The 15,970-nt window shown below is 24.7% G+C and overlaps 1 protein-coding gene across 1 annotated transcript in view; it reads left to right on the top strand.

Moving 5' to 3' along the window:
* LOC107068007 (uncharacterized) overlaps positions 1-15,970 on the top strand; it is a 70,053-nt gene that overhangs the window by 28,408 nt on the left and 25,675 nt on the right. The window contains exon 3 of the mRNA XM_015323992.2: positions 312-455. Within this exon, the coding sequence (XP_015179478.2) occupies positions 312-455 (144 nt within the window). The remainder of the gene's footprint in view (positions 1-311; positions 456-15,970) is intronic.

The following is a 15,970-nucleotide window of genomic DNA, read 5'->3' as shown; positions in this document are numbered from 1 at the left end:
CATTTGCAATAGTTTACATGTCGAATTGTCATTTTTCATTTCTTCTTTTGTTTTCTACACGAAAGAATGAAGTTTGTCTGAAAAGTTGAAACGTTAAGGGTGGTAAAATTGACTCAAGAGGGGGTGTAAACCATCGTTTGATGACTTTTCGAGTATTTTTAGGTTCTTTCCATTTTCTTTTTTTCTTATTCGATCTAAACTTTAATTAATATCACGGTCCATTTAATTTGAACGTTAATAAAATGACTTGGTTTTAAAACTAGATAGAATTTAATCGAATGGTATTTAATATTTCACATAAATGTTTTCAGAATTTAAAGAGGCATTTAACCTTTTCGATAAGGACGGGGATGGTAATATCACGAAAGAAGAACTTGGAAGGGTCATGCGTTCTTTAGGACAATTCGCCAGAGCTGAGGAATTGAACACCATGCTACAAGAGATTGACATAGATGGTGAGTTATAATGTATTCAAAATTTATTTCATTATGTAATCATAATTATTAATTATACGTGTTAATTTTTCGTAAATTTTATTCAATATATTATTTATAACATTTTCAACATTTATTCAATTAATTAATAATTGTTTCAAATTAGATGTTATCTATCACGATGTTAAAACTAATTGATTTGAATTAGAGTACAATGTCAAATACACTTTTTGATCAAAATTAACATTTATTATCTTAAAATATAGATAAATAAGTTGATCAAATATTTTCCACCCTTAATATATACTTTCTCTACTTTTCAAGAAACAAAAGAAGAAAAAAATAAACCAAGAAAGGAACATAAAAAAAATCCTTCAATAAACCATTTTCCACTTCCTTTCCCTTTTTTTTCTTTTCTTTTCTTTTCTTTTCCGAGTGAAAAAATCCTAACTAACCTCTTAACAAATTCTAATTAGTACAAGAGCCGGAACTCATTAACCAAGATATTCTAAGAGTTTGAAATATATTCAAGTATCTTCTTGGAAGACGAAAGAAGAAAATGAATAAAGATATAATAAGTTTCAGGATGCTTTTCTTATAATGTGTATTAGATAACGTTTATCCTATCAAATTGTATAAAAAAAAAAATCGTAAAATTACTGTCTATGTCTGTCTGTGTCTATGTGTATCTATGTGAGTTGTGTACGTGCCATTATAACCAAATTTTCTGCCTAAACGATATAGCAACTTAATTGCTGTTAATTATCACTAAGCACTTTTTTTCCCCCTTACCCCTTAAGAACAATGGCCACGTTCACCGCCATAATGGCTGCTCTTTATTAAGTCAGGATTTGGATACTTTTTTTTTGCTTTTTGCGTATACGCCTACTCATCTTTCCTTCTTTATCCATTTATCTTTGTCCCTTCATCTTCTTCTTCTTCTTTTTTTTTTTTTTGTATTCCTACTTTCGTTAAAGATCCTCAATTTTAGGCAGAGGAGCTCCCCCTGTTTAACTTGTGCAACGTCAGGACATTTTCTTTTTCATTTTGTCTTTTTTTCTTATCTCGTATTTTACGTATCCAATCTTAGAATCAGTCTATTTATAAATAAAGTATCTTTCAAGTTTTCTATCATCTTTTTCTACGAACGAGGCATACTCGACTATTACGAATCACGTAAGATTGCAGGAAAAGTATACTCGGATGAATGCACTTGAACAGTAGAAATGCCTATTGTTTCCAGTTCTTGAATGACGATTGCCTCGCTACAAGGCTCGGTTCACTTCCTTCTTCTTTATTCTTCTTATTTTTTTATTCCTTTTCTTGATTCTTCTTCTTCTTCTTCTTTTTCTTCTTTTTCTTCTTACTTAGTTGTTTCTATATATTTTATCGTATTCGTGAAAATGTGCATATCGTGCAAACCTCCCACACACGTGGCTGTATTTTCTTTTATTTTTATTATATAAAATTCTTTATTTATTTTTCATTTCTTTTTTTGTTGAATATATAATTTGAATTATTTAATTTAATTTTCATTAAGTCATTTAAATTATTTTATTGGATATACTTATCATTGGGGGATTATGCATATTGTGCATTCCTTCTTCTCACACACGTGGCTGTATTTTCTTTTATTTCTATTATATAAAGTTTTTAATTTCTTTTTTTATTAAATATAGATGTAATTTGAATTATTTAATTCAATTTTTATTGAGTCATTTAAATTATTTTATTGGATATACTTAACATTGGGGGATTGTGCATATCGTGCATTCCTTCCCTCCCACGCACGTGGCTGTGTACTTTCTTTTATTTTTATTATATAAAATTCTTTATTTATTTTTAATATTTATTTTTTTGTTAAATATATAATTTGGATTATTTAATTCAATTTTTACTAAGTCATTTAAATTATTTTATTAAATATACCTGGCATTGGGAGATTGTGCATATTGTGCATTCCTTCTTCCCACACACGTGGCTGTATTTTCTTTTATTTTTATTATATAAAATTCTTTATTTATTTTTCATTTCTTTTTTGTTGAATATATAATTTGAATTATTTAATTTAATTTTCATTAAGTCATTTAAATTATTTAATTGGATATACTTATCATTGGGGGATTGTGCATATTATGCATTCCTTCTTCTCACACACGTGGCTGTATTTTCTTTTATTTTTATTATATAAAATTCTTTATTTATTTTTCATTTCTTTTTTTGTTGAATATATAATTTGAATTATTTAATTTAATTTTCATTAAGTCATTTAAATTATTTAATTGGATATACTTATCATTGGGGGATTGTGCATATTATGCATTCCTTCTTCCCACACACGTGGCTGTATTTTCTTTTATTTTTATTATATAAAATTCTTTATTTATTTTTCATTTCTTTTTTTGTTGAATATATAATTTGAATTATTTAATTTAATTTTCATTAAGTCATTTAAATTATTTTATTGGATATACTTATCATTGGGGGATTGTGCATATTGTGCATTCCTTCTTCTCACACACGTGGCTGTATTTTCTTTTATTTTTATTATATAAATTTTTTTATTTATTTATAATATTTCTTTTTTTGTTAAATATATAATTTGGATTATTTAATTCAATTTTCATTAAGTCATTTAAATTATTTTATTGGATATACTTAAAATTGGGGAATTTAGTATTGGTTGCAATAAACTTTCGAGTTCCTAATACCAATTAATAATAATAATAATAATAATAATAATAATAATAATAATAATAATAATAATAATAATAATAATAATAATAATAATAATAATAATAATAATAATAATAAAAAATATGTAACATTATAATGACACTTGTTAAAATATTATTTAAAGAAGAAATGTTAATAAATTTAATCAAAAAATTTTCTTTGACCGTTATAGGATTTTATTCGCTTAGGGTTTAGTAATTTTTTCCCTTAATTCGATGTTAAGCTCAATTTCGTGGTTTATAAACGCTGTGTGAGCAAGAGAACGAAACGAGTAGAAGTAGATTTTTAATTAAGTATATTAAAGATCTGGTGATTCGCCAGTAATAAAAAGTGTTCGTGCAAAAAGGGGGACAGAGAGAGAGAGAGAGAGAGAGAGAGAGAGAGAGAGAGAGAGAGAGAGAGAGAGAGAATGTGTATGTGTATAGTTTTAAGGGTTCGTTTAAGCTGTACGAATAAAGGACTGTTTAAGTGTACACATATGTGTAGTTGAGAATACGATAACGAGACGTAGGGGAAATGAAAAAAAAAAGAAAAAAAAAATATGCTGTTCACTGTATTTAATTATACCGACAAACACATATTTTAAATAAATGCGGACAAACTTTTTTGCAAATCGTTGGCTCGAGTATGAGAGACGTAGTTTGGTTTAATTACGACGACTAGAAAGTTGGGAAATGTGAGAATAGTAAAAGTAGAAAAAAAAAAAAGAAATAATGTTTTACAATAAAAAAGAATGAAATAAATTTAAAAAAATAAAATGAAGAAGAAGAAGAAGAAGAAGAAGAAGAAGAAGAAGAAGAAGAAGAAGAAGTAGGATAGAAGAAAACGTATGAATTTTCGATAAACGCACGATAGTCGTTTATATTAACGTCGTGGCATTGCATATTGACGAGGTGATACGCGTTTAGAATAATCGTTGAAGGAAAAACGTATTGCACTTTTCGAACATCTCCTACCACCTTCTTCTTCCCACCAGTGTGATGGGGGTTGGAGGGAAGAGAACAAGCATCTAAATTGGTTAATCGACCAGTCAACGTGATTCGCATAACCGAATATCAGTCGATCTTTTTACACGCATATATATGTACATATATATATATATATATATATATATATATATATATATATATGTAGGGAAATTTTTTAGGGTTAAAGGTGTATGGTGAACATACACCCAGTTTAATCCTACTAATAAGATTTATTTAAAACAGGTATTAGAAAAAGTACAATATTAGTTTGACAATCCTAAAGTTGTTAAGTTGTTTAGTTGCAAAGTTGTTAAGTTACAAAGTTGTCAAATTGCAAAGTTGTCAATTTGTTAAGTTGTAAAGTTGTAAAGTTGTAAAGTTGTCAAGTTGCCAAATTGTCAATTTGCAAATTAGCCAATTTGTAATGTCGCAAAGTTGTTCAGTTGTGAAGTTGTGATGTGATTAATTAAATAACACCGTAAGATTGTGAAACTAATATTGTACTTTTTCTAATACCTGTTTTAAATAAATCTTATTAGTAGGATTAAACTGGGTGTATGTTCATCACGCACCTCTAACCCTAAAAAATTTCCCTACATATATACATATACGTTGACAAACTTTTATCAAAAAAAAAAAAAAAAAAAAAAAAAAAAATCCCCTTCCTTCCTTCTATTTTTTTCTTTCATTCATTTTTTATTTCAAATTTTGTTTTGTTCTCTTTTTTTTTATTTATTCATTTCGTTTTCTATCGAAACTAATTCTTTTCTAACAACGCGTATTTCCTTCATACATTCACACGCACATCATACGAACGTGTGTATACACAAATGGAAATTGCACTAGTGAAAAATTCAAGAAAACAGTAGGGGAAAAAAAAAGATAAAAAAACAAACACATGTGTTCACATTTACACGAAACGCATACACACACACACACACATATACATACACAGGAAGCATAGAAAACATTTACCATTCGTATTTCTCTTTATACGAATTCGACGTTTATTTCATTCCTCCTTTTCGCGCAATTGCAATTTAAACGACCGAAAACGACGTGTCCGTCAAAGTTTCGAACAAAAAGATTGAAAAATAAAAAAAAAATAAAAAGAAAAAATTGTGATTCGTCCGGTGAATTGCACATTCGAAACCATTGGGTACGACTTACCAAGTGGTTGGTTGGTACCACCATGGTACTAACCATCCCCTACTCTTTCTATCTTTCGTCACTTTTAAGAAGACTCATGAATTTTCTATTTTAAATATGAAAATAATTTCAAAAACAAATAGAAAATATTTAGAAATAGATGAATTTGATCGAATTGAAAGATTTTGTTTTTAAGTTTTATAAAAAAAAAAAATAAAAAACCTTTCGTGTTTTAATTCTAATTTTTCAGTCATATTTGTCAATTGTTTGGAGTTTTTTATTATATAATTTCTTAGAACAATTAAAATAGTTGTCGATTAACTTTGAACACTTTAATGGCCGCTCACACAACATGTGCGTGGTAGTCGGAATAACTGTTATTGGCCGTTATTTATTTATAACTTATTTAATATTTAAAATTATATAAAATTAAATTTGTTGTTTTTTTTTTAATGTTAATTTTTTTTGTAAATTTAATTAAGTTTTTTTAAATTAATTTTTCAAAAATATTATATATGTATATATTAAATATTTAATTAAATAATAATATATATTTATATGAAATATTATATTTAATAATATAATAATTAATAAATAATATAATATAACAAGTAATAAATTAAAAAATAAATTAAAAATTTTATATAAGATATTATATTTAATAATATAATAATTTATAAATTAATATAATATAACATAATAAACAATTAATAAATTAAAAAATAAGTTTAAAAATTTATACGAAATATTATATTTAATAATATATATATATATATATATATATATATATATATTTATATAATAATAATATATTTATATGAAATATTAATATTACAAAAATACTGTCCCCTTGACGACGTTTGACTGCATAGACGTGCGACCATTAAAATGTTAATATGAAAATTAATTTAACAAAACCAAATAGAAAATATTTAGAAATAGATGAATGTGATCAGACCGAAAGATTTTCAACTCTCTCATCCAGATAATTGCACATTTATCTGGAAGCCCTTATCCAATATGATTTGATTTGATTTGATTTGATTTTGATCATTCCTTCTTTTTTCTATGATTCAAATATCATCTTCATTCTCCATCATTGAATCACTACCTATAATATATTTTTTATCTTTATTCCTTTGCTTGAAGCAAGTAACGTAATTAGAAGTCTTCGATAGGTTATCCTACGAATCAATAAAAGCAAGCAAGCAAGCAACCAACCAAACCAAACCAAATCAAACCAATAAACCAAACAAGCAAGCAAGAATAGTGTGGAATGTCACTTGTCCTTTATATTTTCATGTAGGACATTTGGTTTAAACGAAAGGGGTAGGTAGGTAGGTAGGTAGGTAGGGAGGGAAGATAGGGATGAACGTTGAAATTTTTCTTTTTGTTTGTTCTTCCCATTTTTCACCTTCCACCTATCTCTCTTCTTCTTCTTCTTTTTTTTATTTTTTTTATTTATTTTATTTTCTCTCTCTCTCTCGGCCCTTGTGCAATTAAATTCGTCGAACTATAAATGAAAACCATATAAACTAGATTGGCATCGATCGGTTTCGTAACAAGTGGGGGAGAAAAACAAAGGGATACGGGGGTGCTCCACCCACTTCTCTCTTTCTCTCTCTCTCTCTCTCTCTCACTCTTTCTTTCTCTTTCTCTGTTATATCGTGTTTTGAGAAAATAAAACGATCATCATTGGGGGTTTTGGTAAAAAGAAGGGATAGGGAAAAATATGCTGAGGTTGAAAAACGATTATCTTACTATTAATCGATCCCTATCTATAAAACGAGAAATATTAATAACCTTCTGATATTCTAATCAAATCCTTGCATTCTTTTTTTTTTTTTGTTTGCTTGTAATTTTTCCATCTAGCTATTTTAAGCTTCTTTTTTCATTTTTCTTTTTTAAGGTCATGAGTATGCAATATCGTTGTGTGTGTTATAATGTATTTTTATTACTACCTCTCTTTTTATGTTATATAATTAAATATATATTTGATGATCAATTTAATATATTGTAATATTATAATATATATTATAAATATAATATTATAATAAATAATATAAATATATTTATGAAGCATACCACCCCCCAAACGAATTTATAGGAGATATAATTTTGTTTTATTTATTATTTATTTTAATTAATATGTATAATATATATATATATATTTTTATAATTTAATTGTAATATTATAATATATATTATAATAAAAAAATATAATAATTTTAATATATAATATAATTATATATATACATATATTTATATTGTTATATTATATATTTTATTATTATATTATAATAATATAATATATTATATATTATAAATAGAATAAAAAAAAATATAATAAATACAATATAATATATTTATATATAATATTATAATAAATAATAGAATTGTTTATACGAAGAATACTACACCCCCAAATGAATTTTTACGAAATATAATTAATACATTGTTTTATTTATTATTTATTTAAATTAATATTTAATATATATTTTCTAACAGAGTGTTTTCTTTGAATATAATACATTTTGGTAAGATCAATTTAGTTAAGGTTCACAGTAATAAACCATCAAAGAGTCCTAGTAGATCCTAGTCAAAGTGCATTTCGTTGTAAGTAACTTGAAATCTCATTGCAATTCGAATTACTTCTAATTTACATCATCGATCATAAATGTATGAACGTGTTCTAACGTACTACGACATTTCTTAGATTTAACAGTAGTTTCGCTTTAAAAGTTAAGACATTATACATTTCAACTAAATCATTGCTATTGAAACTGTTATGATCTTCAGCTAGGCGCAACAGGTTCTTCTGTAGTGGAAAGAATAATATCACTTGTTTTTTTCTTTTATTTTTTGAATTTTTTATTTTCTTTTTCTATGTATCCAAATAAAAAGATTCTTTAGAATAATAAATTCACCAGATAAAAGTAAGATATATAATACATATATTTCTCGACAAAAAAATCGTACATATTATTTAGTTTGTAAATTTTTGTTAGATTTTTAGTAAATACATATTCATATATTTATTATTTTATATTATTTTAAATATTAAATAATATTAATATAAAATGTTACATTTATTATATTATTACAATTTATTTATTATATAATATATTGATATATTTATTATTTTATAATTAATTATAAATCGTACAAATATTGAAACACTACGAATACAACTAACTTTTTCTAGTAATTTTATTTTATCTATATAATTTTATATATAATAATTAATTAATATAATAAATATTTTATATATTATTATAATTTATTTATTATATAATATATTGATATATTTATTATTTTATAATTAATTATAAATCGTACAAATATTTAAACATTACGAATACAAGCAACTTTTTCTAGTTTATTATTTCCCTTTTTTATAAATTATTCTAATTATTTTTTCTAGTTATTATTATACCATAGTGTATAACCATAAAGTTATACAATTATTTTTAAAAGTTTCTGTAAATAATATGTTCACCTTGATTCAATTTTTTTTTTTTTGATTTTTATGTAAGTAGTCTCTCGAGAATTGTTAAAAGAAAAATGTGATGACGATATTACATTTGATTTTTCACATTTTCAACTAATGTCGGAATTGTACGTGATCGAATTAAACTGATACCATTTGATTATGTTCTAAGGATTTCGATTACTACTCTATCACGTGTTAGGTCAAAAGGGTAGAATATAAGGGTAGTGATTTTCGAACGTGCTAATGAAACAAATTGACACCAGCTTGTAACTTTCTCCACGTGTTCTGATTTTACTTTACAAATTAATTAAATTATTATTAAACAATTTGCATGTTATTATTTAGTAGTGTTTTAACGTACGAACAATTTCATGCAATTATTTATAATAAACTGTAAATGGTATTTTATTTACGTAATGCAGACGGTTTTTAATTTGCAATCAAAATTCTTCATTTAAATGTTATTCATTTTGTTTATTGTATTCTCCTATGATAATAATTATAATAATAACAGTTATGAATGTACATCGTTTTAATTATTACTGTATAAATATTATATTTAATTTATTATTCGAATAATGAACAAAATTCAACTTTTACTTTTACCATTTATAATTAACAAATGAAAATTGTATTTGACGGTGAATAATATTTATTACGGATTTTATTCAAGGTTATTAAATTACAAATGATGCGTATGAAAAATTTTGGACTGTTCAAGTATAAAAAATCAGACTTTACATTTGTATTATGAAAAAGTTAAAGTTTTTATCGAATTTTCTAGTGGATAACTCTCGTAAATTTTTTTCTCTTTTTTTTTTCATTCCTGATTCCGTAGTTTTATTTTCTTCCTTAAAAGAAACTTAAGAGAAAGTATTTAAGTACATAGTTACTTACATATGTAGATAAAACGTTTACCAAAGTTATTCAACTTGAATAGGAATTTAAAATTATGGTTTATTATGCATAAATAATATTTTTTGTATTTAACACGTTCCGTGCCACGTGTACCACCGATGGTACACGTTAAAATTGTTCTTCAGGCCACGTGTACCACCAGTGGTACACAAGTTTAATTAACACGTTACGTACCACGTGTACCACCAGTGGTACACAAATTTATTAAATACGCTGAAAATCAAATGACTTGAAAGATAAGTCAAACAAAAACGGACTTGGCACGGAACAGTGTAATGCACTGAAAATATATGTTTATAAGAAATTTAATTTTATACAAAAAATATTCCTATTAAAATATTATAAGCATAATATAAAATAAAGCACACAAGTTTGTTTAATTATTATATTTATAATAAATAATAATTACATGTAATGGTTGATTTTGTTTAAGCAAAATTAAATGATCTCAATTACAAATCAGGTAAAAAGGAATTTTTTGGTATGGAACGTGTTAAATGGTTCGATTGGTAGTGTCAAAGTTGGTATCAGATTTATAATTATAAAAATAATTGCAATTTTATTTTTTAAAATATTTTTTTCAACAGACTACAGTGACTGAAATTTCGATCCCAATTTTTGGTTCAAGATTGACGTCAAACTATCATTTCAAAGTTATTCTCACAAGGCTCAAGTTGTTAAAACGATCTTGGGCTAAGGGATCAACACGGGTTTTTCTTTTTTTCATCCCTCATCTTACTCTCTTTCTTTCTCTCTCTCTCTCTCTTACTTCGTAACGATACATAGCTATATTACTAGGTTCTCATATGTAAACGTAGGTGTATATACATATGTATGTATCATACGATGCACCTAAGGTTGGGAAAATTTTCAACAGCATTTAAAGTACCTCAGCTGAGGGAATCACGTGCCGGAGAAATTTAACATTGCTTAGAGTCGTGTCTGTTTTCCCAAAACGGGGTATATATCGTATGCTCAATTTATAATACCGTCATATACATATATATAGGGTGTCCAAAAATATTTCAACTAAACTACGAAGTAGTGCGTAGTAGTACGTAGTAATATTAATAAAATGTACACAGGTGAAATTTGTCTTACTATTGCGTTTTAGTAAATCGTATATCGTATTATCGTGAATGTTTTGTTTATAGGGGGTCTTTAATAAAATAAATAAAATAAATATATGAAAAATAATATGAAATATATTATTTTATATATGTGTAATATAAAAATAAAATATATATATTTATATATATATGAAATTAATAAAATAGATATATGAAAGATTGAAATATTATTAAATATTTTACTATTGCAATATGTTATATAAAATTAATTTCAAATTTGTTGGGTATTCTGTATAAATAATAAATATAATATTTGTTATTATATTTAATTATTATTTTATATATATATTTATTTATTTATTTTATATTATATATTATATATTTTTATTATTTTATATTTATATTTATATTTTTATTTTTATTATTTTATTTTTATTATTTTATTTTTATTATTTTATTTTTATTATTTTATATTTATATTTTTATTTCTATTATTTTATATAATTTTTTTTATTAAATAATAATGAAATAATAAAATACCTAAAATTATATTACAATTTAACATAATTTTAATTTTATATTATTCATTAAATTAAAAATACTGAAATATTTAATAGCATAAAATAAATTTGTAATAACAAAAGTATATATATATATATATATGTATATATTTTGGTGTATAAAATATAGTAGAGAAATTTATCGTAGCAATGTAGTAATCTGATTCAGGTATTCATGTTACATACGTTATATACGTATCCGAAAGAGAACAAAAACTAGATGAAGAGATTGGAGAAAGTTTTAGACGCACGTAGGCAGAGAAAATTCACGAGGAAATATTCGTCGGAGCGTATTATCACTCTAAATCCTGTTTACAACGGTTCTTATCTCTTTTATAAAATCCGCTTAGTTTTATCTAGGACGACAAGTCCTACTAGTCAAAAATATTTTACAAATATTCTAATAAATACAAATATCTACATTTATTTTTGAAAAAAGCATTTCCACATTGTTTGCCGATAATTGACAAAGGTTAAAAAAAAAAAGAAAAGAAGTTCGTCTTAATTATCGTTAAAAAGTTTATCGAGAATATAAAAATGTTAAGAAAGTAATAGGAAAGTGAATAATGGAAAGAGGAAATGACAAAAAGTGATTAATCAAGTTTACGAGAAAAGAAAACGTAATGTTCTCTTCCATGTTCGGTATTTTATAGTATTTTGCTTTTGTATTGGTAGACTGTGTAAGACAGTACTATGCTTTTACAGATGCACTCGAAAAGCCATTGCAAAAACGAATAATAAAATCCAATTGACGTCTTAAAAGAAATAATACTTTGATCAATAACCATTCGAAGTGTGTGTTGTTACGTCTTCTTTAAATTAATTTTGCATAAGCAAACCAAGATCTATGACAGAAACCGAAAATACTTGAAAAATCAAACGACATATTTTCGTTTTCCACGAAGCTTTTTGTAAAAGTTCAAATACCTGGAAATGGAGTTTAGAAATTGTTCGATAAAGTGACTTTTCAACACTTTTCAACGATAGATATTTTTATTCGTTTCGTTTATTTATCATCGATATCATTCGTTCGTATTTTTTTCTTTTTTTTTTTTGGGGGGGGGGGGAGAATTTTTTTCACTTATTTTTTACGTAAACAATAGATATTAATTTCTTACGAAATATTCTCGAAATATATATATATATTTTTTTCAATCTTCTCTAGGAACTATTTACCTTTTTTTTCTTTTTTTTTTTTTTAATAGTTTTCGTTTGAAAAATTTTATTCGATTTATTTTTAATCAATTGAGATAAATGTTATTCGATTAATATTTATCAATTAATCTTTACGGAAATTTTTGTTTGTTATCAATTGACAAATCTCAATAAAAAAAAAAAATAAAAAAATAAAAAAAAATACGAGAAATTATTTTATTCGCGTCACACAGTAGTAGGTATATATATATTTATATCTTTTAAACTTGACACATGAGTGAAAAATTGGCGTTGTAAAGATAAAAAAAAAAAAAGGGCTAAAATATCGTTGAATTACACTTTTGAAATTTTAATAGAGATACCTGTAAATCTTTCAGAAAATGTCCTCTTTTTTTCTTACGATTCAGAGTAATCGTGTTTTCTTAAAGTTTTAATGTGAAAAGATTTGCAAAGACGAGTGGATGTTGAATTAAAACAATATTTCAATGAGACTACGAAGAAATTCGTCAATGATCGTGGAATCGTGCATTTAAAAAAAAAAATTTTTTTTCAATGAGTCTACAAAGAAATTAATCAATAAAAAATGAGCTACGAAAAATTTTGTCAATGATCAATGAACATTGATTAAACTTTTCATAGACTCGAGTTGTCTTTTTGTATGAAAGACGTTAAGGAAGAAAGTGAAATGATGCAGGTGTGTTTCACAGGTGGATCCACTCGTCGTAGTTGATAAAATACAGTTCGTTATTACTGTACATTTTGACGCTATTAAAAGCTTTTGGCTAATACATTATACGGGGTGACCCTGTTAATAGATTGAAAGCATGCGATACTCGAGTACTTTAATGCGCCACAGCCTTTGAAGATTTTCCATCCATTACGATCGCCTCCTTCTATTTCAAATTATTAGAAAATTTATCATCTATACGAATAATCATCCTCCCCCTTCCCCCATCTCCCCCAAAAAAGTGAAAGAAATAAAAATGGAAAGGCACGTGATGTGTCTGACACGCAGGACTATGAAGTTGAAATACTTCTTAACTTTTCCCCCCTACTCGTTTCTTCCAAGTCTTCTTGTCAGATCGATATTTTCAAGAGTTTATATCTCTCATAACAGTTAAAAACCTTTCACTTTTCGTATCCCTTCAAAATTTGAACTTCAAATATTTTGAAATTATCTAAAAAGTGTGTACTGATACTTGAATACAACTTTGATAGTATACTCATCAACTAATCTAATTAAATTTATCAAATTTATCAAATTTATAAAACAATCACTCTTTGATTATTGTCATTTAACAATTTTATTTTTAATAAAAATATATATATTTTATTTATTTTATTTTAATAATAAAGTTACTTTATTAATTTAACTAACTTGTATTACAAGTTATGTAATTTAGTATTAATTACTATTTGGTATAATTATTAATTAATTTAATTAACTTGTATTACAAGTTGTTAATTTGGTATTAGTATTATTTATTATTTAGTATTAGTATTACTTATTATTTAGTATAAGTAATTATTAAATTAATTAACTTGTATTACAAGTTATTAATTTGGTATTAGTATTCTTTGTTATTTAGTATAAATTTAGTATTAGTATTATTTTTTATTTAGTATTAGTACTAGTTTCTATTTGTTATAAGTAATTATTAAATTAATTAACCTGTATTACAAGTTATTAATTTGGTATTAGTATTCTTTGTTATTTAGTATCAATTTAGTATTAGTATTATTTGTTATTTAGTATTAGTACTAGTTTCTATTTGTTATAAGTAATTATTAAATTAATTAACCTGTATTACAAGTTATTAATTTGGTATTAGTATTAGTTATCATTTATCATAATTATCAATTAATTTAATTAACTTTTATTAAAAGTTAATGTAATCTGTTTATCTAAAATTAAATTATTATTTCAGATCATTAAAGTTAAATAACATAAGCATGAATAATAAAATAGATTGAGGGTTAAATAATAATCTTGTTGATTTCAGAGAGACTTTATTTTGTTGTTGTCGATAGTATTGAATAGTAGGTGTAAGAATGTGTTATGTAGGTGTAAGAAAACATATAAAACAGCTTGAAAGAAAGTCTTTAAAATTCTTTTTCACTGGATAATACTTCTCAAACAGTTTTAAGTATTTGCTAGTCGTAATCGTTTCCAAGATTAAAACGCAACGCTTACGAAATACTTTTCCGACTTGGTTATTCCTATTTCACAATCTCGAATTCCTTTTGTAAGCTTTTTAATTGAGGTCTTACCTTTTTTTGTCTTTTATTTTCTCTTTTCCTCAATCTTTTTCTGAATACGGTGAATATTAATACATTGTGTAACGATGAATACAACGTTTAAAACATTTCATATAATTTTTTTTTTTTTTTTTTTTTTTTTTTTAGTACGTTTTATATTTACTTTGTAATTTGGTATTCAACTTTTTTACTCATCGGCAAAAAATAAAGCTGTTAATACTGCGTGAAACATTGATTCAATGTAATTTCATCTTTTTTGTTTTTTTTTTTTTTTTTTTTGTATAAATCTGACGCTCAATATCATTTTATTTATTATGATTATTTTTGTTCATAATTTTATTTATTCCTTTTTCTATCGAATGAAGAAAAAAAAAAAAACATTAAATGAAAGAAAATTGCATCTTATTGAAGATGCAAATGAATCAAGGAAAAACAAAAATAAAACAAAATAATATAAATAAATAACGTAGGAAAGAATTTAATAAATAAAAATATCCGTAAAAGAATTTCATAGACGATTATTTTACAAACGAAAATATTTCGTTGTTGATTGGACAGAAACATGCAATAAATCTTTTCATTTTTTTTCTTTTTCTTCTTCTTTTTTTCTTTTACCATCAATTAGAGAAAGGTACAGAGAAACATATGTATGAACGTAAAAACGCAAAATACGGTTTCAAAAGAAAAAATAAGAAAGGAGGAGGAGTAGACAGACGAATGAGTATATATATATATATATATATATATATATATATTATGTGTATGCTTTTTCCTCTTGAAAGGTTAAAAATTGTTTTTGTATGTTGGGTACGTGTAAAAGAGGATCGAAGCGAGCATCAACGAGTAAAGAAAAGAAGCTTTAAAAAAAGGAACTTGTGTTATATAAAAGATTCTTACATTTTATGACGAAGAAAATGTTACCTCGTTGTTATACAATCATCGATTTAAAAAAAAAAAAAAAAAAAAAACAAACCCTTTCATCAATAACAATTTTCTAATCTTTTATTATTTTTACAACGATCTATAAAAGTTTAACATCGCATAAATTAAATTTTTTTAAAATTTATTTTTCACTTAAGATACTAAATATTATTTTAAAAATATTTACAACTAATTAAAACATTAAAATTATATTTTTATAATTATTTGTAAAATTATTACGCCTGTAAGAATGCAACCCTCCAGACATACTTTGAAAATATTGCTTGCGAGTGCCATCTGCTGGGAC

Source organism: Polistes dominula, unplaced genomic scaffold (assembly GCF_049000335.1).
Source record: "Polistes dominula isolate Pdom_NZ unplaced genomic scaffold, Pdom_raw_medaka contig_17, whole genome shotgun sequence".
In the NCBI taxonomy this organism is placed as follows: domain Eukaryota; kingdom Metazoa; phylum Arthropoda; class Insecta; order Hymenoptera; family Vespidae; genus Polistes; species Polistes dominula.
The sequence above is the reverse complement of the archived record's forward strand: the minus strand, read 5'-3'. Positions and strand labels throughout refer to the sequence as shown.